Here is a 25,624-nt window from a genome sequence, read left to right on the forward strand (position 1 = left end):
TCTCTCCCGAGAGTTTGAGATGAAGGACCTAGGAGACTTGAAGTACTTTCTGGGAATTTAGGTTCTTCGATCAAAAGGAGGGATATTTCTGCGACAGAAGAAGTACGTCCTCGACCTACTAACAGAGACATGTCTACTAGAATGCAAGCCAGCAGAGGCACCAATGGTACAGAACCATGGTTTGAAGATAGAGGAAGGGGCGAAATCAGCAGACAAAGAACGCTACCAGCGCTTGGTGGAAAAGTTGATCTATTTAGCTCATATCAAGCCAGATATTGCATACGCCGTTGGAGTGGTAAGTCAATTCATGTACAAGCCGCAAGAACAACACATGAATGCTGTGATAATGATAATGAGATATCTTAAAGGGACAGTTGGCTACTGAGTCTTGCTAAAAAGAAAAAGACAATTGGAAGTCTCAGGTTACACCGATGTTGTCTGGGCAAGCAATCCAATCGATCGAAAATCCACAGCCGGATACTTCATGTTCATAGGGGACAACCTCGTCACTTGGAGGAGTAAAAAGCAGAAAGTAGTCGCACTCTCTAGTGCTGAAGCTGAGTTTCGAGGGGCAAAAAGTGGAATAACTGAAATTCTGTGGATACGGAGACTCCTGACCGAAATAGGCTTCCCACCTGCTCAGAAGAATCAACTTTTCTGTGACAACAAGGCCGCGATCAGCATAGCCGAAAATCCAGTCCAACACGACCGAACAAAGCATGTGGAGATTGATCGTCACTTCATCAAGGAAAAGATTGAGAAAGGTATTATTCAGTTGCCATTTGTCCGCTTAGAAGATCAACTTGTAGATATCCTAACAGAAGCTGTTCACCCAAAGGTGTTTAAAGAAGTAATAGGCAAGCTAAGTATCGAAGATGCTGTCACTTAACTTGAGGGAGAGTGTTAGAATATGAAAATTAAATTATATTGGAATCAAATCATGTAACTAAGGAAATGATCATGTAATTAATGTATAATTGATAGCATCAAAATTAGGGGATTCTTGACATAATCGCGCGGTAGTTGGCAAAGCGTTACTAGGCCAAATAGTCTTTCAAGTAAATACAAGTTTTTGAAGTCTTACGCCAGAAACAAAATAGGTTGTTTGCAAGATCCTACAAACTTCTAATTATCCAATCATTCTCATCAACATCTTTTGTTTATACTATATTATACCTTAGCTCGACCTCTTCTAGTAGCATGAAAATGCAATAAGAAAAACTAATTACACATTACTGTGTATACTTATATTAAAATTTCACATTTAAGTTTATATACACATTTTAAATAGGTATTCTCAAGAATTGGGATGAATATAAACTGATGCTGTTACGAACAAATGCCCCAATGACTTCAGAATTAATGTTGATGGACTATAGCTAGGTCAATATTTTAGTAATAATCAGTTTATGCAATAAATAGAGGCATAAAGTCTATTGATGATAAAGAGTTGTAATAAAAGGCATAAATGATTATTGATAAACTGAAGATAGAAAACTTATAACACTACTAATCCAGAATACAAAACAAGAAAAGGAAATATATAAGTCAAGAATCACTAGACAATAGATAATTTTACAATCTACGCCTATAACAGTAGCGTGTAGAATAGTCATATACGTAATGCTCGAAGCTGAAGGCAGAAGTATCAAATGGATCGCCACCATCACAATTAGGCCACGGTATATCACTGACTGAGTCATTAGGGAGTTTAAGATATTTTATTTGCTCACGACATCTTTTCCCCAAATCCCCTTGAAGATCGAGATGAAAACATCGTCGAATATCAAGTGATTCGAGGTGTGGACAACCATTAAGGATTAGCTCAAGTCCTTTATTTCCCATCCAATGATCAAAAACTTGAAGATGGCGTAGATTAGGCATGCTTTTGCTGATTGCGAGAGCATACGCATGCCGAAATCGTTCATTATGAGCAATATGCACATATTTTGGAAACTTGCACTTAAACCCATTGCATGAGAATGATTTCAACAATGGGCAAGAATTACCAATAGCTTGAATGTGGTTAGAACCAATCCATGGTCTAATAGTAAGGTGTATCTCTTCCAACTGTCTAAGTTTTACCGCCATTGTAGTTGCACAATATCCTGATATAAAAAAGCAAGTTCCAAGTTTAAGTCGTTTAAGACTTGGTGATCTGTAAAACAACAAATGATTAGATAACCGGTAATGGAAGCTACTTTACATACATTAGCTTATGTGATACAACTCAAATATCATCTCACGTCTACTACATTATACTCCATTCGTCAACCAAAAATAGTCTCACGGGTAGACAGCAAACATGTGTTTTAATGAGAAATTGGTAAAATAAAAAAGAAAAGGAGAAAAAATGGGTAAAATATGAATAAAGTATGATAGAAGAAAGAAAAAAGTGTATAAAGTATATTTTTTATTAATGTAAGATTAATCGGGAAAAGGTTGAAGCAGAAGCAATAAATTCAAGAAAAAATATATGGAGTATAAATAAATCTTTCTATCTCCTGGAATGTTAAAGGGAAGCGAGTGACAGACTTTTAACATCGCCAATACAATTGAAATACCTTTAATAAAACTCATTTTATAATTATGAATCATTATTCTTTACATAATTTTAGTGATTTGCGACTCAATGCCAATTTATAAAGCATGTTTTCCCCTATGGTCCAAATTACAAATTTGAAACGAAGCAAATCTTCAATGCGAAAGAGTAATAAGCAAAGAAAATGAGTGATCAACAGTTACTCTAGAACACAATGAACATAACCAAATTGTTGGAAAAAACATGAATTTTTGATCAAGTATAATCCATGCCACAACTTCGAAAATCGTTATCTAATTAGGGTTAGTAATATCAAATGTAATAACTACACACATGTGAATTTAAGCTTTGACAAAATATCATTCTTGATATAATTTTACCGATTGGCGATGTAGTCCATGAGTGCATCGTCCCCAAAGTACTGGATGGTGATATCGACCAATTGACCTTGACTACGATCCACTGCACAGCGGCACATAGCATTGTACTCATCGTTGAAAACCCCCTGCCTAGGGTTGGAAAAATCGATGACTCGCCACAAGACGGGATCCTTGGAAACCTTCCACCATGTAGTACACACTGCCTGCGCACGTCTCAACACCTCCTCCGCCCCCAGCCTCTGCAGAATATTTGCTGTTATATCCCCGGGTAGTTCAATCCACGGAGGGAATGAGGATGAAGCAACCACCCGAATTTTCTTTGGAGTCAAAAGGACTTTGGTCCGCATCCACCGGAGCCACTGTGAAGCTTGGCCTTCCCTGCATTCATCCAATAAGCGTCTCCGCTTGTTGGGAGGAGTGCCGTAGAAGTCAAAGTATTCGTCGACGCTGTAGAGGCCGGTGGGGTCGTTGCCATCGAATTTACGAGTGTGAAGGCGGATCTGGGGATCTCGGAAGGTGTAGGAAGGAAGAAAAGGTGAATTGCGAAGAGTGGAAAACGGTGGAGAATACGGATACGGATAGATATGAGGGTTATTCTCAAGGGGAAGGGAGTGATATAGAGAGAATAGCTTATCAAATCGTTCCATGGAATGATACAAGGAAGAAGAAGAAGAAGAAGTATTTTTGAGCCATTTATAGAATGGAAAAGTACTAAATCCATGGGAAATCCTAACTGACATTCCGGAAGATGTGTACTATATTTTACAAACTGATATTATGGTTTCCAATATACATTTGACTCTCCAAACATATTTTTATGTCCCCAAAATTTGTCACTTTTTTTTTATTTTATTTTGTCCCTAAAAATTTGTCACATCATATTTTCCTAACTCATTCTCACTCACATTTTATTATAAAACTAATACTCCTTATACGAATTTGTGCCGAGTGAAATAGTGTCAAATTATAAGGGATGGATGATGTATTATCTTTAGGGCCTGTTCAAGTTGTTTGAAATGAAATCTGCCCAATTAAATCTGATCCAGATTTAATACTGTTCCATAAAGATTTATTGTAAGTGTTTACAGTGTTCAAGATCTCAGAAAGTGTTGCAGATATGGGCTTTTACATTTTTTTCTTTTTTGTTTAAAATTTGCCCATTTTCTATACTTCCTAATTTGCCCTCATCGTTTTTTACGAGCTTGTCTGCAAATTGATAGCCAAATTGAGCTGCTATTGAACTTCATTCTCAGACACAAGCTGCACTCCATCTTCACATTAACCAACTAATCACCACCCTTCATCGCCCCAGATCCCGTCCTATCATTCAAAAACCAACAATTATTCCCAAAATCAAACACGCAATTCACCAAGCACCACCACATACAATTCTACGAGTCCATTCGGCACGTCATCTGCCCACCTCGACTTCCGCTTCCTCCCACCGGTTCCAGAATTTCCATCGCCGTTGGCAGCGTTACCATCGTAGCTGGACTCGCTCGGGGGCGGGTCCCACCTAGCTCGCCTCCGCCTGCGGCTTGTCGTTTCCTCCTCGCCCCCGGAGAAATCTTTGTCAGTGCCGCTGTGCGTGTTCGCGAGACCATTCCCCGACAAAAGAGGCTTCGGGACGGGCATAGAAGCATCGGCGGCGGCAGCTCCGTTGTTGGAGGAGTCTAGGGTTTTTTCGAGGGTTTCAGATTGGGGTTCGGATTGGGGCTTAGAAGGGGAATGAGAGTAATTGGATTGAAGAGTATCCATTGAATTGGAGGGAGAGAGAGCAATTGATGAGATGCAGAAATTATGAGAGATGGAAAGGAAAGAGAGCCGTGAAAATTTCAAGGGCAAGTTGGTAAGTTCACCTGTTATTCTGGATCCGAAATTTGATCCAAAATTCATAAAGTACCCCCTTTGCCTGAAATGGATTAAGTGTATACCACAGATGAACAGTGCGGGCCGGATAATTAACAACGGGCTGAAGGAGAATCCACCATGGAACTTGAACACCCACCAAGTCCAAGATATGAGCCCATATCTGCACATTTCAAGGTTCTTGAACAGGCCCTTAGTGTAGATTATTACTCGTTTAAGTTTGTTTTTATCTTCAGTCACTTGGAGTTTTTTCTTTTTAACTCAATTTGTTTTTATCTTCAGTCACTTGGAGTTTTTGTTTTTTAACTCTATGGATAGCATCTTTGCTAGTTGTGAAGCTTGAATATCTTCTACTATATAACTATTCAATTTTGGTACATCATTGGATTTGGAATGCAATGAAATGTACGCCTGCTTATTCGGCCGGTTCTGAATCTAACCGGACCAGTTAACCGGTTTTAAATTTTAATAAATCCTAGAACCGGAACTGGAACCGATCGGTTCCGGTTTGGAACCGGCCAGTTAAGAACCGGTCGATTTCGGTTCCGAACTAGAACCGATGTTTAATTTTAATCCGATAATATTTATAATTTAAATAGTTCAATACTAAAAAAATAATAATCCAACATCTAGAAACATAACAAATAATACCTTAAAATTCAAATAAATACAAAAAAATACAGACCAACAATACAATAATATTCATATATGGATAAAAGTGATGCCAAGTGTAGTAGGCCGGACTAGTTTATGTTAGCAATTTTTTAATAAAAAATAGGAGTTCTAAACTTTAGCAATTTTATTTTAAAATTGAATTCCATTTTCCCCTTTTTTTGGCTAAACAAATATTCAATGGATTTCCAATACTAATTGATCTTATTGTGACTTTTTGGTTTCTAACGGAACAGTTAATAAATTATTGACAAACATGTTAAAATCATATGTTAAATAAATTGTTACATAAATTTGTTATAAAGTTAAATTTCTATCATATGAAATGATATTGTATTTGCATAAGTTATCTTGGAAATTAAAAATAAACATATGATGTCCTACTCACTGTAGTTAGTTAATAAAAAATGGATTGGGGAAAGAATTGTACATAGATTCAAAGTACTCACGGTTTAAACATTTTAAATACTTTAGAAAACAGAGCGCACAAATCTAACACGGTTTAAATCTAAAAATCACTCAATGTTTCAAATTATTTTACTTTAATACAAAATTAATTTAATTAAATCGGATTTATTAGTATATTAAATTATAAAAAATAAAATTGAATTATAATCCGGTTCCCGGTTAGGAACCGGTCGGTTCTGGTTCCGAACCAGAACCAATTTTATTTAAAAAGTTGGAACCGGTACTGGAACCAGTTCCTCAATTAACCGGTCAGTTCCAGTTCTGGTTTCGGTTAACCAAGAACTGGAGAACCGTTTAAGCACCCCTAATCTCAGGTGCAATTTTGGCACATCTTAAAGGTATTGTTCCACCCAAAATTGGGTGTGATACACCATTTTTTTTAGCACTACAACTACTTGCAAGCATATAAGACAGAGATTGTATAGCTAAGAATAAGCATAGGGATATCGAACATAAGGAATGCTATCAATGATTGTCTACCGTATACTAAGCTTTTTCACTATCTAGAAAGCTTTTACACTATCTAGAAAGCTTTTACGCTATCTAGAAACGCGGTTAAAGTTTTGATTAACCTAAGAAACAATAAATAAACTAATTAAAGAAAGTAATTAAAACCGTTGCAGATTGAATACTTGAGGAATACAGATGAGAATATGAGAATTTTAGGGATGTGCTTTCACAGTTATGGTTTATACAAGACACAATTATAATATCCTAGTACAGTTCGTGTTTAACTCAAACGAGTCACATAAGTATTGCCCACGCGGCCAAAGTAGATTAGTAACTCCAAACAGTTCAATTAGACTCTCAAGATGTCTTCAGTCTCAATTAACAGTACATTTTCAGGGCGAATTAATTGTTGTGCTAATTAAGCCAATCCACGTTCTCACTCGGTTACTTTGCAAAACACAAAACAATCTTGTAATCTAACGGTTAGATTAATGTCACGTGTCATCTAATAATGCAGATTTTAGTCTACTAATGTAGATTTTTAGTCTAATAATGTAGCTCGGCTAATAATGTAGATTTTTAGTCTAATATGTAGCTCGACTATTATTATTACAATCGTCCAATCCAAGGATCCAAGTGCTATTATTTGTGTTGTGTTTTACACTAAGAAGGTGTAAGGACTCTAATACCTCCCTATATATATAAGGAGCGTTAATTAACTGTGACACTGTGTTGACATTTTTTTGTTGCTATTATTTTGTCATCTATTGACGTTTTTTAATAATCCAGATGATAGTTTATAGTTTGTACAATATTTAGAGTTTGCATTCTAGAACTACCCTATATGTAGATAACTAAGTATATATTATAATGGTAAATTAGTCAAAACATATAAACTTATATACCAATTAAAGTATATCAAATTTGGAAACCTTGTACTAAAGAGAAACTTATCATAAATTAAAGCATATAAATTTATACTACTAACTGAATCAGGAAAATAAAATTAATTTTTTTATTGGTCATAGAGTATTAACTACTACTACTATTAAATATAATTGCTTAAATTCATTAGTATTTTTTAATTTTAAATTTAACATTCAAACTTTACATGCTAATTTATAGAGTTAATAAAAATATAATGGCATATATATATATATATAGAGAGAGAGAAGTGATCAAGGTCTAACAAATTTTAAGAGTATAACTAGAGAACAAATCTCAGCCACACATCATAGTAATCCATATTAATCTAAATGTTGAATTAAACGACCATATTTAATAAAGAAATAAGTGAACAAGGGCATTTTTGGAAATCATAATTTATCCCATATTTTCATATGAATCGTGATTTCCATAGGATATTCCAAATTTATTTCTGATATCATTCCGAATTTCACGATCAACTTCATCCCAGATTTCAGAATGAATTCTTTCTCATATTGTGATTAATTCTGATTTTTTTCAACTAACAATCAATTTCTGCATTAGATTTCACTCAAATTGCGATCGATTCTATGTCAAATTTTCATATGAATCGCGATCAATTCTAATTTTCTCAACTTGCGATCAATTCTGAAACAGATTCAATCTCAAATTGAGATCGAATATACCTCAAAGTACGACCGGCCTCTGATTTTTAAATTGACCAGAGTCTATGGTTAACAGATTTCACGCCTTCAATTGAATGTGGTCGATCATCCCAAAGCTGCCAGAATTGCGAACCCATTATGTAAAGTCCATCACGATCATGTGTACTCGGTACCGATTCCGGATAAATATTACTTCGATTCTAATTCTATGTAGTGAAGTATATTACCTTTACAGTGAGATGATTAAAAATGGTGTTGTTCCTGGAAGGAGCATAGATTATATGCACTTGGAGTGGAAGAATTGTCTGACGGTGTGGTGAGACCAATTTACTAGTGGATACAAGGGCAGCCACCCGACGATGATCCTCAAAGCCATCGCTGACCATCGGCTCTGGATCTGGCATGCTTACTTCGGTGTGGTGAGGTCGAACAACGACATCAACGTCCTGAACTCATCCTATCTCTTCCCCAAGCAATGCAACGGCAACGGCCCGACCATCGAGTTCACTGCAAACGGACGCCAACATCATATGAGGTACTACTTGGCTGATGGCATATACCCGAGGTGGCCTTTTTTTTGAAGATGATCAGCTGTCCCAATGAGTGATAAGAGAGTTTTATTTGCACAAAAGCAGGAGGCTGCGCGGAAGGATGTGGAGCGGGCATTTGGTGTGCTCCAAGCGCAGTGGGCAATAGTGAAGGTTCGACACGGTTCTGGTACAAGAAAGTCATTGCCGATGTCGTGTATGTGTGCATCATCTTGCATAACATGATAGTCGAACACGAAGGTGGAAGAGTTTCCGATTGGGGCGATGATGAAGCTGGATCTAGCTCTAGCACGGCAATCCCGCCATACGTTCGAGGATTACCGATGGGCTACAACGAGGTTCTAGTTAGACAGGTCTCAATGCGCAACCAACAAGACCATGCTTGACTCATGTCCGACATGATTGAATAAATTTGGGCACGTAGCTGCCACTGAAATTGTAGTTTTTTTAAGTATATTGTATTGTGCTCTTTCAACTTTCAATAAAATATGAAGTTTTTTTTAAAATTTTGTTGTGTTACAATTTTATTATATATTCAAATACTAACAAAATGTTTAAAAAATATAAAAGATAAATAAAATCCTATAGGGCGGAGTATAGGGCAGGCTATAGGACATGATGGGTAGGAGCATAGAATGCTGATGTGGCAGAGGATAGGGCGCCCTATAGGGCGGACTATAGGGCGCCCCATTGTGGATGCTCTTGCATCGACCCCTTCTTGAAGAAAAACAGGAAACGGAACAAAACTTGATGTTAGAGAAATGATGTTTGTTTCACGTGAAGGCGCGTCTGTCACTTAGATATGTATGATGTATGTGTTTGTTCCTTGTAATAGAACTTGTTTGTTATGGGTAAATCTAGCTGAAACCAATCTATTTTGATGAGATTATTATGTAGTAATATTAATCTTGCTCAAAACAAATTAGGATTTCTGTTAGGATTATTAACATCTTCCGGAATGGCTGTTAGGATTTCCCATGGATTTAGTACTTCATATTTCCATTCTATAAATAGCTCAAAAATACTTCCTTCTTCCTTGTATCATTCCATGGAACGATTTGATAAGCTATTCTCTCTTTACCACTACTTTCCCCTCGTGAATAAACTGTTAGGAATTCTTGTATTCATCTAATGAGCGCAGCGGAAATTGCATACAAGAATAACAGATCTAGATTCATAATTATATTGTAAGTTGAGCACGTAATACACAACGGAACTAAATCTTACTTGTTGTGTTGTTCTTGTTCGATTGAATCCTGCAAGTTGAATCCACTACTATCGAGGTCCACGTGCAATCCAATCCGATGCAGGAACTATCCCGGTACAATCGCTCCATAGAAGAAAGCTAGGAATTCTCTCTACAGAGCTTTACGTATTTTCTCTCTAATGTTACGCTATTTCTCTTCTCCCACAATGGAGAATAAATAACTATTATATAGATGGTGAGTCACTAGGGTTCCATGATTGTTGGGCTTATGGACTATTATAATTGTAGCCCAACTATAATTATTTAATCCATATTAATCTAATCTAGCCCATATCCTTTCAATCTCCCACTTGGACTAGCATTAGATATAATACGCAGTTCCAACTTTGTATCCTTGAGCGGATCAAAATACACATATAGTGTGACCCTTTAGGACCTCATTATCGACGACGATCTAATCGAAGTCTGCACAAAACTCCTAGACTGCGTTGGCAGCGTAGCTCGATATATGACGGACGTTTACGTGAATTCGGTAAACAAACCTTTACACAAAGTTTATAGTAATATCCTTTCATTCACGAACCACTCGATTGAGCCTAAGATTTGTCATGTGTCATCCAAATAGCTCAATCACTTTATCTCATCTTTATTAAATGACCCATTCGATCATATTCAATTACTTTAATTGAATATATCTTTGCATTGACCAATGACTTAATGGTCAAGTAATATAGAAATTTGAGTGTTCTCTCGAAATTCTAATCGAGGAATGAATCTCATTCTTGGCTCAACTACCATTTCCATTTATCTTATGATGTACCCAACACAAGTCCGTATCTTAATCCTCCGAGGGGAGGCAAAGCGTTGGACAAGATCAAAGCACACCACTCAACAAACAAAATGTGTAATGACCTCAGATCCAAGGACTATTACATACTTCATGCACTAATAAACTGTAGACACTTAACAAAACAATTTAATAGTAGGGTATACCAATACTCTCCAAAGTATACCATGTGTCCATCACGAGTATCTAATAACTCATAGTTGTGAGAACAACTACATTCTCGAAGAATGTGATGCAAACCCCATGCTAACCTATAACATATCATCAATATCCCATTCTTGATGATCATTGGTTAGGGCTATTTTAGAATTATACTATATCATTAATGTCTCACACCATTAACGACAGTCATAATTCAAGGGAACAAATATTTAGAATAAAATCAAACATTTAAAACAATTATTCCAATAAGTGCACAAAACCCATAGAAAATAAAATTTTCATATAATGTGATCAAGTAATATTGTCTCAACACAAAATGTTTCTAAGACATATAAAACTGTAACTCCCACTGATTCAAAGCCATCTACCAAGATGCTTAACACCTAAGCTCTCAAAGTGCTTGTTGTGTTTTGCTATACATAACGGTTTGGTGAAATGATCAGCCAAATTATCATCATGGGTACTCTTTCTAATTTTATGTCGCATATTTCAATTATTTCTCTGATCAGATGATATCTTCTGGGAACATGCTTGTTCCCGTTCGTAGCTCTGGGTTCTTTTGCTTGCGCAACAGCACCAGTGTTGTCACAATACAAAGGTATTGCACTATTGGCACTCGGAATGACACCCAGTTCTTTAACGAACTCTAATAAAGCAACAACTTCTTTGGCAGCTTCAGATGCAGCAATATACTCGGCTTCGATGGTGGAATCGGCAGTTGTACCTTGTTTGGAACTATTCCAACTCACTGCTCCACCATTGAGGACAAAACATATCCAGACTGAGACTTATAGTCGTCATGGTCTGTTTGGAAACTAGCTCAGTGTACCCAGTAACTGATAACTCTGGTTGTCCACCATAGACTAAGAAATATTCTTTAGTCCTTCTAAGGTACTTGAGAATAGTCTTAACTGTTTTCCAATGTTCCTCATCGGGATTTTGCTGAAATCTGCCTGTCATGCTAAGCGCATAGGCCACATCTGGCCTAGTAGAAATCATGGCATACATAATAGATCCTATAGCCGAAGCATACGGGATCCTTTTCATGTTGTCTCTTTCTTTGTCCTTAGAAGGACAATCCTTCTTTGACAATACAATGCCATGTCACATAGGAAGAAAATCTTTCGTAGAGTTCTCCATTGAGAAGCGCGTTAGCAACTTATCTATGTAAGTGGATTGTGATAATCATAACATCCTATTTGGCCTATCACGATAGATCTTGATTCCAAGGATGTAGGAAGCATCACCCAGATCCTTCATCATAAAGGAACTAAACAACCATTCTTTCACGGATTGCATCATGGAACGATCGCTTCCCATAATTAAGATGTCATCAACATATATGATGAGGAAGACAACGTTTCCATTCTAGCGTTTACTATAAACACATGGGTCCTCTTTGCTTCTGACAAAACCAAACGATTTGATTGTTCTGTCAAAACAAATATTCCAACTCCTCGAAGCTTGCTTAAGTCCATAGATGGACTTCTTTAGCTTGCACACTGCATTCGGCCTTTCTTTTGATACAAAACCTTCTGGTTGTGTCATATAGACATCGCCTTCTAATTCTCCATTGAAAAATGCGGTTTTGACATCCATTTGCCAAATGTCGAAATTGTAGTATGCAGCAATTGCAAGTAATATCCTAATGGACTTGATCTTAGCAACTGGCGAAAAGGTTTCATCATAGTCAATGCCTTCGCGCTGACTATAACCCTTTGCCACTAACCTAGCCTTGTAGGTTTGTACTTTGCCATCTGCATCTCTCTTCTTTTTGAAGATCCATTTGCAGCCTATGGGGTAAACCCCATCTGGCAAGTCAACTAGTTCTCAGACTAAGTTGAAGTACATCGAGTCCATTTCAGATATCAAGGCTTCAAGCCACTTCTCTCGATCGGTGTCTGACACCGCCTCGGTATAGGTCTTAGGCTCATCGTCATCTAAATCAACTTCATCATCTTGGTTCTCAACCATTAGATTCAGTCTCTCAGGTGCACGACGAATCCTCCTAGGCCTATTGAGTTGGTTTTCTTCTGGCTCGGGCTGTTCATTCTGAATGTGAGTAGGTTCAGGAATATCACTATGATCTTCTTGAGCTAGAGGTGATGCAACTATTGTATCATCTTGTCTTTGATGCATCTCATTGTCTTGAGGAGGCTCTTCGAGAGTCCCTCTAAGGTCTCCTCTAATAGTAATTTCCACTCCCAATAGATCATCAAAAACTCCCACTGAGTTATTGTTCAAACCATTTGACAATACCTCATTCTCAATGTTATCTTGTGGTTCTTGAATTTCTTCAAGATCTACCATGTTGTGACTTTGTTCCTTTAAGACATAAATGTCTTCAAGAAACTTCACATTCCTAGAGATTATCACCTTGTGATCTCCGGGGCAGTAGAATTCATATCCTCTAGTTTGTTTAGGATATCCCACAAAGTAACACTTCTCACTTTTAGATTCCAACTTATCAGTCATCATTTTCTTAACAAAAGCTGGACAACCCCAGGTCCGCATATAGTTAAGACAAGGGTTTTTTTTTGCCATACCATAACTCATATGGTGTTTTCTCAACTGATTTAGATGGAACTCTATTCAGAATGTAAATAGCAGTCAATAAAGCATGACCCCAGAGAAATAAAGGAAGACTAGCTAAACTCATCATGGATCGAACCATATCTAATAATGTTCGATTTCTCCTTTCAGCTACTCCATTCATTTGTGGTGTACCAGGAGGTGTCCAGTCTGACTGAATTCCATGCGATTTCAAGTAATCAAGAAATTCTCGGCTCAAGTATTCCCCTCCTCAATCTGATCTAAGAGTTTTGATACTTTTCCCAAGTTGTTTCTCAACTTCACACTTAAACTCTTTAAATTTCTCAAAGGCCTCGGATTTGTGTTTCATAAGATACACATATCCATACCTTGTCAAATCATTAGTAAAAGTAATGAAGTACGAATAACCACCTCTTGCTTGAGTTGGAAAAGGTCCGCACACATCTCTGTGGATCAACTCTAGCACATCATTAGCACGCACCCCTTTTCCAGAAAGTGGTTTATTAGTCATCTTTCCTTTGAGACAGAATTCACAAGCACCATATGATTCAAAATCAAATGAATTTAGATAGTCTAACTTTCTCAATCTCACTATCCTTTTCTCATTGATATGACCAAGTCTACAATGCCAAAGATAAGTAGCATTATCCGTATTACATAGCTTAAGTCTTTATTTTGCACATTGAGAATATTCCGTTTGCATTCAAGCATATATAATCCATTCTCTAAAGAGGCATTTCCATAAAGCAATCCATTAGTAGAAAACGAGCATCTACTGTTCGCAAAATGGAAGGAAAAACCTTCGATGTCCAACATCGGAATGGAAATAATATTCTTTGAAATAACTGGAATAAAATAACAATTATGTAAATCTAGTCTATGTCATGAGGGAAGATCTAATCTATAAGTTCCCACGCGTTTGGCAGCAACTTTTGCTCCATTTCCAACACGTGGGTCTACTTCCCCAGGCCTCACTTTCCTGCTATCAATTAAACCTTGCACATTATTACAAATGTGTGAACCACAAGCGGTATCCAATACCCACGATTGTGAGTTATTCATAGACATATTTATCTCAATGACAAACATAGCTGAACTCCCACTCATTGCACCTTGTGCCTTGAGTCTTGGGCAGTCTCTCTGCCACTCCGTGAAATTGGACCTAGTCAATTTGTTTGTTTCCATCATACACTCATAAGATAAGTTTGACATATTATCTGAACAGAAAATAAAATGAAAAGCAAATTAGAAAACATATAAAGATCACATTTATATCACTAATCAAACAAGGGTTTATTGTATTGATTAGCTCCCACTAATTTTAACATATATTATGCCCCCAAACATAAAATACGAATTTATATCAAATATAAATTTTAGTGGTCCAAGATCCAAGTCTATATAGTTGTAGCCTCTGCGAGGGCTGATGGCTACAATAATATCACCAGGTAGGCCTCCAAGCCAATTGTAACAACAATTTTACAATTCTTGGTTAATTAATCTAATTAATATTCGTCCATAAATCATTTGGTTGCGAGGCTACTCAAAATAATTTAGGTAAGTCAAGCCAATCACACGATGCCAACCATGCATCTACGAATGAGCCTAAACCTTGTAGATTTAGAGTAAACGCGAGGGCGTAAAACTCGTAGTCGAAAAGACTAGTAACATCAAACAATTGTGATGGACGACACGTTTGTTTCAAAAACAAGACTTATATTTTATGGGGAAAAGTGTGATACTAGTTTTGTGAATATAATATCCAATATTAAATTTCAAACAATTACTGGGCGCCGCCTACCCAGACATAGTATAACACGGACTACAAATACTGGGCGCTGCCTACCCAGACATAGTATAACACGGACTACACATACTGGGCGCCGCCTACCCAGACAATAAAACGGTCTCTAACTACTATAGTTAAATAAATAAGCATAAATCAAATAGCATGCTTATCACATAGGATATCAAGTAAGGCTCAACAAATAAAATCAAATTTTATTCTCTAATTAAATGTGGATTTAATTATATTAATTCTAAATTAATATAATTATACATATTTAATATTAATTCCAAATTAATATTGTGCTGTGGAGTATATGTTATCATTTCCAGATGATAAATATGTCCTAATTTGTTAATCTAATTAATGAAATTAATCCAATCTATATTAATCCTAAATTAATAAATTTGTATTAATCCTAAATATGTCCTAATTTTAGGGATCGTTTTTCGAGTAATGGCGAAAGGGGAAGAGGAACGCTGGTCTTTCCCTTGACGAGTTTGCAGATCGGGTAATTGATTAGCTTTGTTTAATTAGTTGCAGCTGAATTTGGATTTTGGAAACTGTTTTGTTGATTTTTCCTAGAATCATGAACTCGCTATTTTAGCCACTTGTGAATGTTCATGTTTAGCAATTTCGTGCATGATTGTAGAATGTTAATTTTTGAGGAAAAAATGGTTTCTGGTCTTATTAAGGAAAATATTATTTAGAGAGGAAAAGTTTGAGAAAACAGATTAGAAAGCTCTAAATATTTAGAAATCATTTTCCTTCTAAAAAGATACTATTAGGGTGTGTATGGTTATATACATTCAACAATAATCATGGCAGCATATTTCTCAAAATTTCTGAAAATTGAATATGATTCACTGCTATGGAAACTTTTTTCTGTTTGAATTCCATTTCTTGGATACGTCGTGTCCATGTGTGTGTGTTCATCCTAGCTCGGTACTCTGAGTAATTTCTCTAGACAGTGTTGTAAGCTGTAAACTGTAAAATATGGGGGTTCATATGTTTTGTGCAGGGATTTGCAGTCCTACCTTTCACATCTCCACCTATTTCTAGCCAATGAAAGTGGGAATTTCTACATCTTGGTGGATAATAGGCCATGGTTGAAAGATCCCGCATCTCTGTCTACTCATTGGTGGCAATTGATGGTCACTAAGGTTTCTAAAACAATTATATACCATTGTAATAGCGCGATCAAGTAATATAAGTTCAGTCAAGACCTGTTTTTCTCAGATGAACTTCTCTTAATTCTACAGTCCAGGTTGTCCCCATTTGCGAACACAAGGGGCACAAAGGAAAGCAAGTTGTCTGAAGAACTTCCAGATTTGCAGGCTTCTTCCCCACCACCTACCAGAAAACAAAGAGTCCTCCGAGAGTGGTTTCATTTCATCGATGCTATGGTTGTATCTAGGAAGGATGCTTTGCTTCCTGTAAAGAAGCTTACAAACACATTGATTGCAAATGGCGTGATACAAAGAACTCTGTACGGATTCATTGTGTTTGAGGTTGCATGGATTAATGTTCGTGGAATCAACTATTATAATGAGCTTCAGGTAGTGATTGCAGAGATTCACTTTAGCTACTAAGGGCTTGCCTGAAATCTGTTTTTTCACTTCTTGTTTGTCATCTTCAGACAGACACATCACTTGCTATAGAGGCTAAGATTATGAGGAGTTGGGAATTCGACAGTATAGCACAAGCTGACAGTACCATTGCCTCGTGGTTTCCAGGGACAATTAAAGAACAGATTCTTTTGAAGGAGCATCTGGATGCCACACTAGGTATTTGTTACAGCCAGAAAACAGCAACTGCATTCGATATTCTTGCATGATTTCTTTCTTTCATTTCAATATGTTTTTTGGTGTCTAAAAAGCTCTTAGGTATATGTTGACTCACGTCCAATTCTCTTTCCACCATTTGTTTTCAGCCCTCCTAAAATCTTCAGGGCATTTTTTTGTTTCTTGGCAATCACTAATATCTGTATTTCTTCCAAATTCACAACTCTTTAACAAAACCGCATAAGTTCAAATCTGTATCCTACAAACATGCTTCTTGATAGTCAAAACCGCATAAGTTCAAATCTGTATCCTACAAACATGCTTCTTGATAGTCCAAGGCCTTCATCCATTTTCTACTACTGCCCAACTTGTTTAGAATTAGCATAACAAAATATATGAACGTGATAACATTTTATAATATTTGTCTCATGTTACATCACTTATTGGGGTTGTTCCAGGAGAGGTTTACTATGATGCTGAAGAAAGTTTCCCGAAGGCTATTGATGCGAATGGGAATGAAACTTCCAGTGATGTAACATCTGCTGGGAGCGATACTCTCTACTCTCCTGATAATACTCCTAGTGTGTGTCCAGATACGACTGAGATTATCAAGAAGACACACCATATGTCCCCTACCCCTGAGAGCGTTAATAGCTCTGGAGAGGCAAACCGTGACCTGAATGGAGTCTGTTCTAAGACCTCTGATGTAAGCGACCATGAAGAAAAAATCGAGGTCACAATCTATCGTGATGTTTTGATTCTATTCAAGTTCAGTGATCCCTATCTCCCATTCAAGTTAAAGGACATAATAATGTCAAAAGTAAGGCTACTTACCCTACTTGAAGCTGGACTTCCATCTTGGGTCATTTTCCTGCAGTCTTACCCAGGATTTTGCCGGATATATAGGCCGTGGATGTGCCCATTGGCACGAGGTCTATACGTTTTTATCTCAGTTGTCACTGTCCTCATTGGATTTTATGACTTGTACAAGAATGTACCTATGCTTAAGGCGGCCGTTTCTAGAATGTTCGGACCCCTTTTCGACTGGATAGACGCGTGGGAAATGACTTCAAGGATCCAATATTTAGGAACCATGCTGTTTCTTAATAACTTCCAAAAGGCTATGAAATGTTTCCTTACAGCAACAAGGACCATTCTCTCCATCCTCACTTTCTTTTTTGCACCATTGGCTCGACCCTTTGCTGGGCTCTTGGAACTCTTCTTCCCCCTTTGGAATCTGTTCTTACCATTAGCACAGGATTTCTTCTCGGTGATTTGGACAGTGGTAGAGTCTTCCTTCACGATGATAGGTGACATTTTGGAGATGTTCCTGCAGCCTGTGTGGTACTTACTCAATGTAGCATGGAATGTTGGTAAGAATAGAAGCTTCTTTACAATCAATTCATCCTTTTCTACATAACGGACACAATTCTAAATCTTTTCAATTTGTTGCTTGCAGCAATGAAATTCGTATATCCTGTAGCATTATTTATTTACGCTCCACTGAAGCTGCTATTCGGATTCTGCAGCATTCTCTCATCGTCGTGTACGGTCTTATACGCCTTGTTTAGAGACATGCGGATGTCTACAAGGAGCTTATTTAGGGTGACGAAGAGTGTCCACTCAACAGTGAGCACAGTTGAGATTTCAATGTGGCGCTCTCTTTGGCATGACCTTTTCTCTCAGGTGGTTTACCATAGCACTGAAATGTGTAAATACTGCAGTGTTTGCATATTTAATCTGCTTTGCAGCTTTTGACCTTTTTATTGTGTTTCTTTTGATCAGATTTTTCGTGCTCTCCGCAGTATTCTCCACGGTTTAGTGGCTTTCCTCGCTGCCTGCAATAGGCACAGGCTCAGGTACAACTTATATACGTATATCAGTTGATTCTAGTGCTGCAAACGAGCCAGGCCCACCTGAACACTAGCAAACACAAGCTCAATCTCAGCATATTTGGCTTTTACTTAGGCTTGACCTTGATATAGATTAAGTTTCAGTTTGTCTTGGATCAAAATAAATAGGCTCGAGCTGGATTTGTAAATGACTTGTTTATCGTCTAAATCGAGTTTCTAGCTTGAGAGGTCTACAAGTAACTTTGAGGTCAAGCAGTCAAGTGTATTGTTAAATGGGAAGTTTTGATCTCATTAGGCACACACATGGCATTGGATAAAAATTCGAATTCGAACTTGTGAACATGCTCGAAGGCATAAAAATTGGGCTGATCTTGAGCTCGGTAAAAAAAATATACCGATGTTAGCTCCTCACAAAATCTTCAAGCACAAATCCTATCCAGTCTTACGAATGGAGTCTGTTAGCTCTTCGGACGAACACTAGCCTCATTGTTCCGACTATTTTTTTTGCAAATGCAGCATCTATAATCATGTGGGTGAGTTCACAAAAAGATCATTAAGAGCCACAAGGAGTGTGTGACCTCAAGAAAAAGCTGAGATAAGTGTAAGTCCTCTGAAGCCGTCCCCTATAAGATTGCAGAAGCAGATTCTGATTTATGCATATCATGTGGCAGTTGTTGACCGAAGATTCGAATGACAGTGCTCTTCCCTGGAAAGAGTCCTCTTATCAAGTGAAGAAGTCCGAGAAGGACTCGTAACATTTCTATCAAAGGTAAACACATAAAGCTAACTGTCGCCAAACTAGCAGTAAATCCGTGTTCAGTAGGACTACTAGTACACAAACTTATGGTCCAAGTAGAACTCAGATTCCATAAATAAGGAGGAGTTGTTACGTTGCATTTAAAATACCTGCTCTAGGTAGACTTCTGCGCACGAAAAATAAGCAGATATATCCTTTATTTTCGACATTAGAGAAAAGTGGATTGTGAATAACACAAGAAAGAATGCACATGGAAAGATGAGGGAGTGCATAGTGAAAAGTAACCTGTCATTATCTTCTCCTTTTCCTATCACCCATTAACCAGTTGAGTTCTGCAGTCAATATAAAGTTTCAACAAGACGAAGACCCGTTCAGCAGAATTATCAGTATAGAATGTATGTGCATTTGGTGATTATTCATAACTAGAGAAGCACAAGTTATCATTAGTTCATTACTATGTACATAGAAAAACTGGATAGAGCTTATGAGCATTGCTGAAAGAGCACTGACAGTAGCGTTGAGAGAGAAGCCTTCTTGAACTAATAGATTGTCTACAGATCCTAAACAATCATTTTACTTTACAGTACAGTGGTACAGAGATAGATCAGCTTAGAGAAGGAAGCGAAAACTTTGCTCTGGGAACGTCGTGCTTGGTGCTTTCGATAATGATGTTTGTGCACTAGTTGAAGAAATGAAACAACTTCTTATACCCCTTGGAAACTGAGAATGACTTAGGCAAGTTCTTGAAGGACAATGCTGTCGAACGTCTCCATAAACTTGTGCTCCGAAACTCTTGGGTTGGCTGCTACAAACCACTGGTGCTCATAAACACAGAAGTCAGGCAACATCTCTGCGATTTTCTCAAGTTAGTATTAATATCTGCAACTGAGTAGGTAGCTAGTTATTCTATGTATAGATCATGTATAATCACCTTTCTTCGTTTGCAATGAATCAGTAGAGGATGATTTTTGACATCTAAAATTCTGAAAACTGAATTAAACAGAATTTACCTGAATTGGGCCTGAAAACTCAAGTTTACTATTGGACTTTTTAATGAAATGGCCCATGTGATATCACTGGTTGTATATTTATGCAGCCGGCCAAAAAAAAATCAATTATAAATACTAAACGTTAGTACTTTATAATCAAATAACATTAATTAGAATTACTTTATATTTTTAGAAAGTGAGGCTGACAAATCAATGAGGATGCATGGTAGATCAGATGGAGCAAGCAATACAAGATCAAGAAGGTTTTAAAAGTTAGTTTGTAACTAACGGCTACTAGCCGTTGAGTTTGGAGCTGCCTTTTAGCAGCAGTTTTGTAACAGATTTAGGAGAAGGAATTCTTGTTTCTTCTAGTTGTTCTAGTTAGTATAAGTAATGATAGAACTCGAGTTGTTTAGTGAGAAGAACTGATCATCCTTGAATAAAAGTTTACATTCAAAATTCTCTACAAAAAATCTATCTCTTCTTTTCTCTACTGTCTTCGGTTAAACCAAGTTCATTTAGAGTTGTGTATCTTGATCATCCTAGTTTCAATTGGCGCCGTCTGCGGGAAGGCTCTGAATCGATCAAGCGGTGTAAAGATGGCAGCAAGACTCGATGTTGAAAAGTTCACGGGAAGGAACGATTATGGCTTGTGGAAGATGAAGATGAGGGCGGTTTTAGTGCAGCAAGGCTTGTCCTCGGTTCTGGCTTCAGATGAACCAGATGGGAAGGGGAAAGATGCTGCGCTAGATGATAAAGCTCGTGCCAAGATCGAGGAAATGCAGCTCAAAGCGCATAGCGCAGTTATACTCTGTCTTGGAGACAAAGTCTTGCGTGAAGTGCAAGGAGAAAAAACAGCTGCGGGTATCTTGAACCGGCTAGATGATGTCTATCTAGCCAAATCTCTGGCTAATAGGCTATATATGAAGAGAAGATTGTATTCGTACAGCTTCACAGACGATAAGTCGATTGTGGAACAACTTGAGGATTTTGCAAAGTCTGTAGATGACCTAGAAGCTGTGGATTGCAAGATTGCTGATGAAGATAAAGCAATCTTGGTGTTGAATGCTCTTCCTGACTCCTTCGATCAACTAAGGGATGCCATCCTATATGGAAGGGACAATGAGTCTAGATCATGTTTCTCAATATCAAAAAATTCACCAAGAACAAGTTCAAGAAACAGAAGTTTGGGGAGAATAAGGCCCAGAGCTCTGGAGACAATGAGTCTAGATCATGTTTCTGGTGCAAGAAACCTGGTCACCTCAAAAAGGATTGCTTCGGATGGAAAAAGAAGCAGGCTGAAGAGAGGAAGGCACACTCAAATCAGATCAGTGATGAAGCAGAGGATGCAGCTGAGGTTATGAATGTTGTGGACAAAATTGAGAGGGGTTCTTGGATAATGGACTCCGGCTGTTCTTTTCATATTTGTCCACACAGAGATTGGTTCCAAGATCTGAAGGAAGCCAATGGATCAGTCCTATTGGGAAATAATAAAACCTGCACAATCAAAGGAGTTGGAAATGTCAAACTCAAGCTAAAGGATGGAACAGTGAGAATACTATCTGAAGTCAGATATATTCCTGAAGTGAAGAGAAATCTTATATCTTTGGGGACACTGGAAAGGAGAGGGTATTCTTTTGTCTCAGAGAATGGAGTGATGAGAGTATGCAAGGGCCAAGAGATTAAAATGGTGGCTGAGAGGGGAGGCAGCCTATATTATCTTCAAGCTAGTGTGATTGTTGGTGAGTCTCATCTCACTACTGGATCTGATTTGAGATCATGGCACCTGAAGCTTGGTCATCCGGCTCAAGGGACATTAAAGGCCTTAATCCACAGAAAGTTAATATCAGTCACATGGATGGAGAAATCAGAACAGTGTCAGGATTGCATTCTGGGAAAAGCAAAGAAAATCTCTTTCCCAACTGGTAATCATTCTTCTACAGCTCCTTTTGATTACATTCACTCTGATCTTTGGGGACCTTCACCAATTACTAGCCTAGGTGGAGGTAGATATTATATGTCTATCATAGATGATTTCTCTAGGAAGGTTTGGGTTTTTATATTGAAAGAAAAGTCTCAAGCCTTCATCACATTCAAAAATTGGTGCAAGCTCATGAAGAATGAAAAAGGAATGTTGCCTAAAGTCCTAAGAACTGACAACGGGCTAGAATATGTGTCCAAGGAGTTTGATTCCTTCTGTGCAGAGAATGGGATAAGAAGACACAAGACAGTCCCTGCAAACCCTCAACAAAATGGGGTTGCGGAGAGGATGAACCGGACCTTACTTGAGAGGGTTAGATGTCTCTTATCTTCATCTGGAGTTCACAAAACATTTTGGGCAGAAGCTGTCACCACAGCAGCTTCTCTAATCAACAAGTGTCCATCTTCTGCCATTGAAGGTGCTATTCCTGATGAAAAGTGGTATGGTTCAGTACCTAATTACTTGATTTTGAAGCCTTTTGGATGTAAGGCTTTTGCACATATTAAACAAGGCAAACTTGAACCAAGAGCCTTACAATGTGTGATGCTTGGCTATGAGAAAGGTGTGAAAGGGTACAGATTGTGGTGTACTGAGGCTGGGAGGCAAAAAGTTGTGATTAGCCGTGATGTCAAATTCTTAGAGAATGATATGCCTTATCTCACCAAAGCAGTTGCTAATACACAGAAAGATAGCTCTGTTGGCCTGGAGCCTTCTATGACTGAGACAGATAGTGCTTCTTCTCAGGATTTCAGTATTGGGAGTGATGGAGCAGGTGGAGCATCTCATGACAGAAATGAAGAAGGTTTGAATGATGGAGGATCCCAGGAAGATTTTACTAGAGATTACCAAATAGGCAGAGATAGGCCAAGAAGAACAGTGAAGCCACCTGCTAAGTTCAATGATTATGAGATGCTATACTATGCTTTGCACATTGTTGAGGAGTTGGAAGCTTCAGAACCTAGTTCCTATGCAGAGGCCATTAATGGAGCTGAAAAGATCAATGGGTCCAGGCTATGAGAGAGGAAGTTGAATCTTTGATGAGCAACAAGACTTGGATTTTGGTGGAGAGGGCAGAATTCAGGAAAATTATTGGTTGTAAATGGGTTTTTAAGAAAAAGATGGAGTCTGCAGATCCCTCCAAGATTAGATTCAAGGCGAGGCTGGTTGCTAAAGGCTTTAATCAAGTTGAAGGGATTGATTTCAATGAAATTTACTCTCCAGTAGTCAAGCACAACTCAATAAGAGTGCTGTTGGCAGTGGCTGCAGCAAAGGGATGGGAATTGGAGCAGATGGATGTCAAGACTGCTTTCTTGAATGGAGAGCTTGAAGAAACCATATATATGTCTCAACCACAAGGGTTTGAAGTCCCTGGAGCAGAACACAAGGTGTGTATGCTCAATAAAAGCATCTATGGACTCAAACAATCAAGTAGACAATGGTATTTGAAGTTTGGAGAATGTTTGTCTAAACTTGGTTTCTCGAGATCCCAGTATGATAGCTGTGTCTTTGTGAAGAGGCAAGCTACCAAGAGTCCTATCTATTTGTTGCTGTACGTAGATGATATTCTACTGGCTGGAGAGAGCATGGCTGAGATCAGAAAAATAAAAGATCAGCTTAGCATGGATTTTGAGATGAAGGATCTGGGCAATGCAAGGAGGATCTTGGGAATGGATATTCTAAGAGATAGGACCAGCAAAAGGCTTTGGCTATTTCAGACAGACTACATCCATAAAGCTTTAAAGAAATTCAGGCTACAGAACATGAAGAGCACTGCAACACCTATGCCTGTCAATATTAAGCTAAGTGCAGATCAGAGAGCAAGCAGTGAGGAAGAAAGGAAGGAGATGGAGGTGATTCCTTATTCCAGCATTGTGGGGAGCTTAATGTATCTAATGATCTGTACCAGACCTGATATAGCTCATGCTATAAGCATGACAAGCAGATACATGCAGGATTTTGGCAGACAACATTGGACTGCCTTGAAGTGGTCACTCAGGTATCTTGCTGGAGCAGATGAGTTGGGCTTGCTATATTCTGATGGAGGCAAGCCGTGTGAGGAGCCATTGATTGGGTATTGTGACTCTGACTATGCTGCAAACGTGGATACAAGAAAGTCCCAAACCGGGTATGTTTTTACTTTATTTGGGACTGCTATCTGTTGGAAGTCTACTTTGCAAGGAGTGGTGGCCTTGAGTACCACTGAAGCAGAATATATATCACTTACATCTGCAGTGAAGGAGAGTAAGTGGTTATTGGGACTGATATCAGAATTTGGCATAAGGCAGGAGGGAGTGTCTATATATTGTGATAACAGTGGAGCTTTATGTTTAGCCAAACATCCTCAGTTCCATGAGCGTAGTAAACACATAGATGTGAGGCTACATTTTATAAGAGACGAGGTGGAGAGTGGAAGGGTGAGAGTTCTCAAGATTGGTACAGCAGACAACCCAACAGACATGCTTACCAAGCCCCTAAACCGAGACAAATTCGAGTATTGCTGCAAACTGGTTGGTTTATGTCCGATGAGGTTATGATCATTGTTTTGAAGCCTAGGTGGAGATTGTTAGAAAGTGAGGCTGACAAATCAATGAGGATGCATGGTAGATCAGATGGAGCAAGCAATACAAGATCAAGAAGGTTTTAAAAGTTAGTTTGTAACTAACGGCTACTAGCCGTTGATTTTGGAGCTGCCTTTTAGCAGCAGTTTTGTAACAGATTTAGGAGAAGGAATTCTTGTTTCTTCTAGTTGTTCTAGTTAGTATAAGTAATGATAGAACTCGAGTTGTTTAGTGAGAAGAACTGATCATCCTTGAATAAAAGTTTACATTCAAAATTCTCTACAAAAAATCTATCTCTTCTTTTCTCTACTGTCTTCGGTTAAACCAAGTTCATATAGAGTTGTGTATCTTGATCATCCTAGTTTCATATACAATTGTTATACACTTAGATTTGAATAATAAAAAACTAGTAAATTTTAAGTATGATTCTTTATAGTATAATAGTTTGAGTTAATTATTACAATAACTACGATGTACTACAATCTTACTTTCAATTTAAGCGCGCATATTATCACATTGTATCTTCATTCATTCGACGTTCCACCTTGAAAAACAAGTGTTACGTGTGATCCTAGGCAGACTCGATACACCAAATGTTCTATTAAATGATTTTGCAATGTGCTATG

The 25,624-nt window shown here is 37.9% G+C and overlaps 2 protein-coding genes across 8 annotated transcripts; one reads left to right on the top strand and one right to left on the bottom strand.

Annotated features, from left to right (window-relative positions):
- Nucleotides 1–1,575: 1,575 nt before the first annotated feature.
- LOC121810848 (F-box protein SKIP19-like) lies at nt 1,576–3,569 on the bottom strand. The gene is made up of 2 exons (XM_042211569.1): nt 2,923–3,569; nt 1,576–2,158 (listed from the first exon to the last, which is right to left on the bottom strand). Exons 1-2 carry the CDS (start codon nt 3,567–3,569, stop codon nt 1,576–1,578), a joined length of 1,230 nt encoding a protein of 409 aa, XP_042067503.1.
- Nucleotides 3,570–15,438: 11,869 nt separating this feature from the next.
- Nucleotides 15,439–20,451, top strand: LOC121742357. Of its 7 annotated transcripts, none has more exons than XR_006038031.1 (10): nt 15,439–15,587; nt 16,098–16,239; nt 16,339–16,635; nt 16,716–16,863; nt 17,319–18,233; nt 18,320–18,546; nt 18,646–18,719; nt 19,230–19,314; nt 19,385–19,482; nt 20,055–20,451. XR_006038031.1 is itself a non-coding variant. In XM_042135475.1 (9 exons), the coding sequence occupies exons 2-8, from the start codon at nt 16,228–16,230 to the stop codon at nt 19,288–19,290; spliced, it is 1,734 nt and encodes a 577-aa protein (XP_041991409.1). In that variant the 5' UTR covers nt 15,439–15,587; nt 16,098–16,227; the 3' UTR covers nt 19,291–19,314; nt 19,385–20,451. The 7 variants fall into 7 exon arrangements, 2 of the variants coding, with proteins under 2 accessions (XP_041991409.1, XP_041991410.1); XR_006038032.1 differs by having other exon boundaries at nt 20,060–20,451; XR_006038033.1 differs by having other exon boundaries at nt 19,411–19,482.
- The last annotated feature ends 5,173 nt before the right edge of the window (nt 20,452–25,624 follow it).

This window comes from Salvia splendens, chromosome 7 (genome assembly GCF_004379255.2).
Source record: "Salvia splendens isolate huo1 chromosome 7, SspV2, whole genome shotgun sequence".
Classification (NCBI taxonomy): Eukaryota; Viridiplantae; Streptophyta; class Magnoliopsida; order Lamiales; family Lamiaceae; genus Salvia; species Salvia splendens.

Bases quoted from the DNA above. Each gene is read 5' to 3' on its own strand.
- LOC121810848 (XM_042211569.1), bottom strand. From the start codon at position 3,569: ATGGAACGATTTGATAAGCTATTCTCTCTATATCACTCCCTTCCCCTT. The intron at 2,159-2,922 runs GTAAAATTATAT...GTTGTTTTACAG, and splicing joins ATGGACTACATCGCCAATCG to ATCACCAAGTCTTAAACGAC.
- LOC121742357 (XM_042135475.1), top strand. The intron at 18,234-18,319 runs GTAAGAATAGAA...TGTTGCTTGCAG, and splicing joins CAATGTAGCATGGAATGTTG to CAATGAAATTCGTATATCCT. The intron at 18,547-18,645 runs GTGGTTTACCAT...TCTTTTGATCAG, and splicing joins GGCATGACCTTTTCTCTCAG to ATTTTTCGTGCTCTCCGCAG.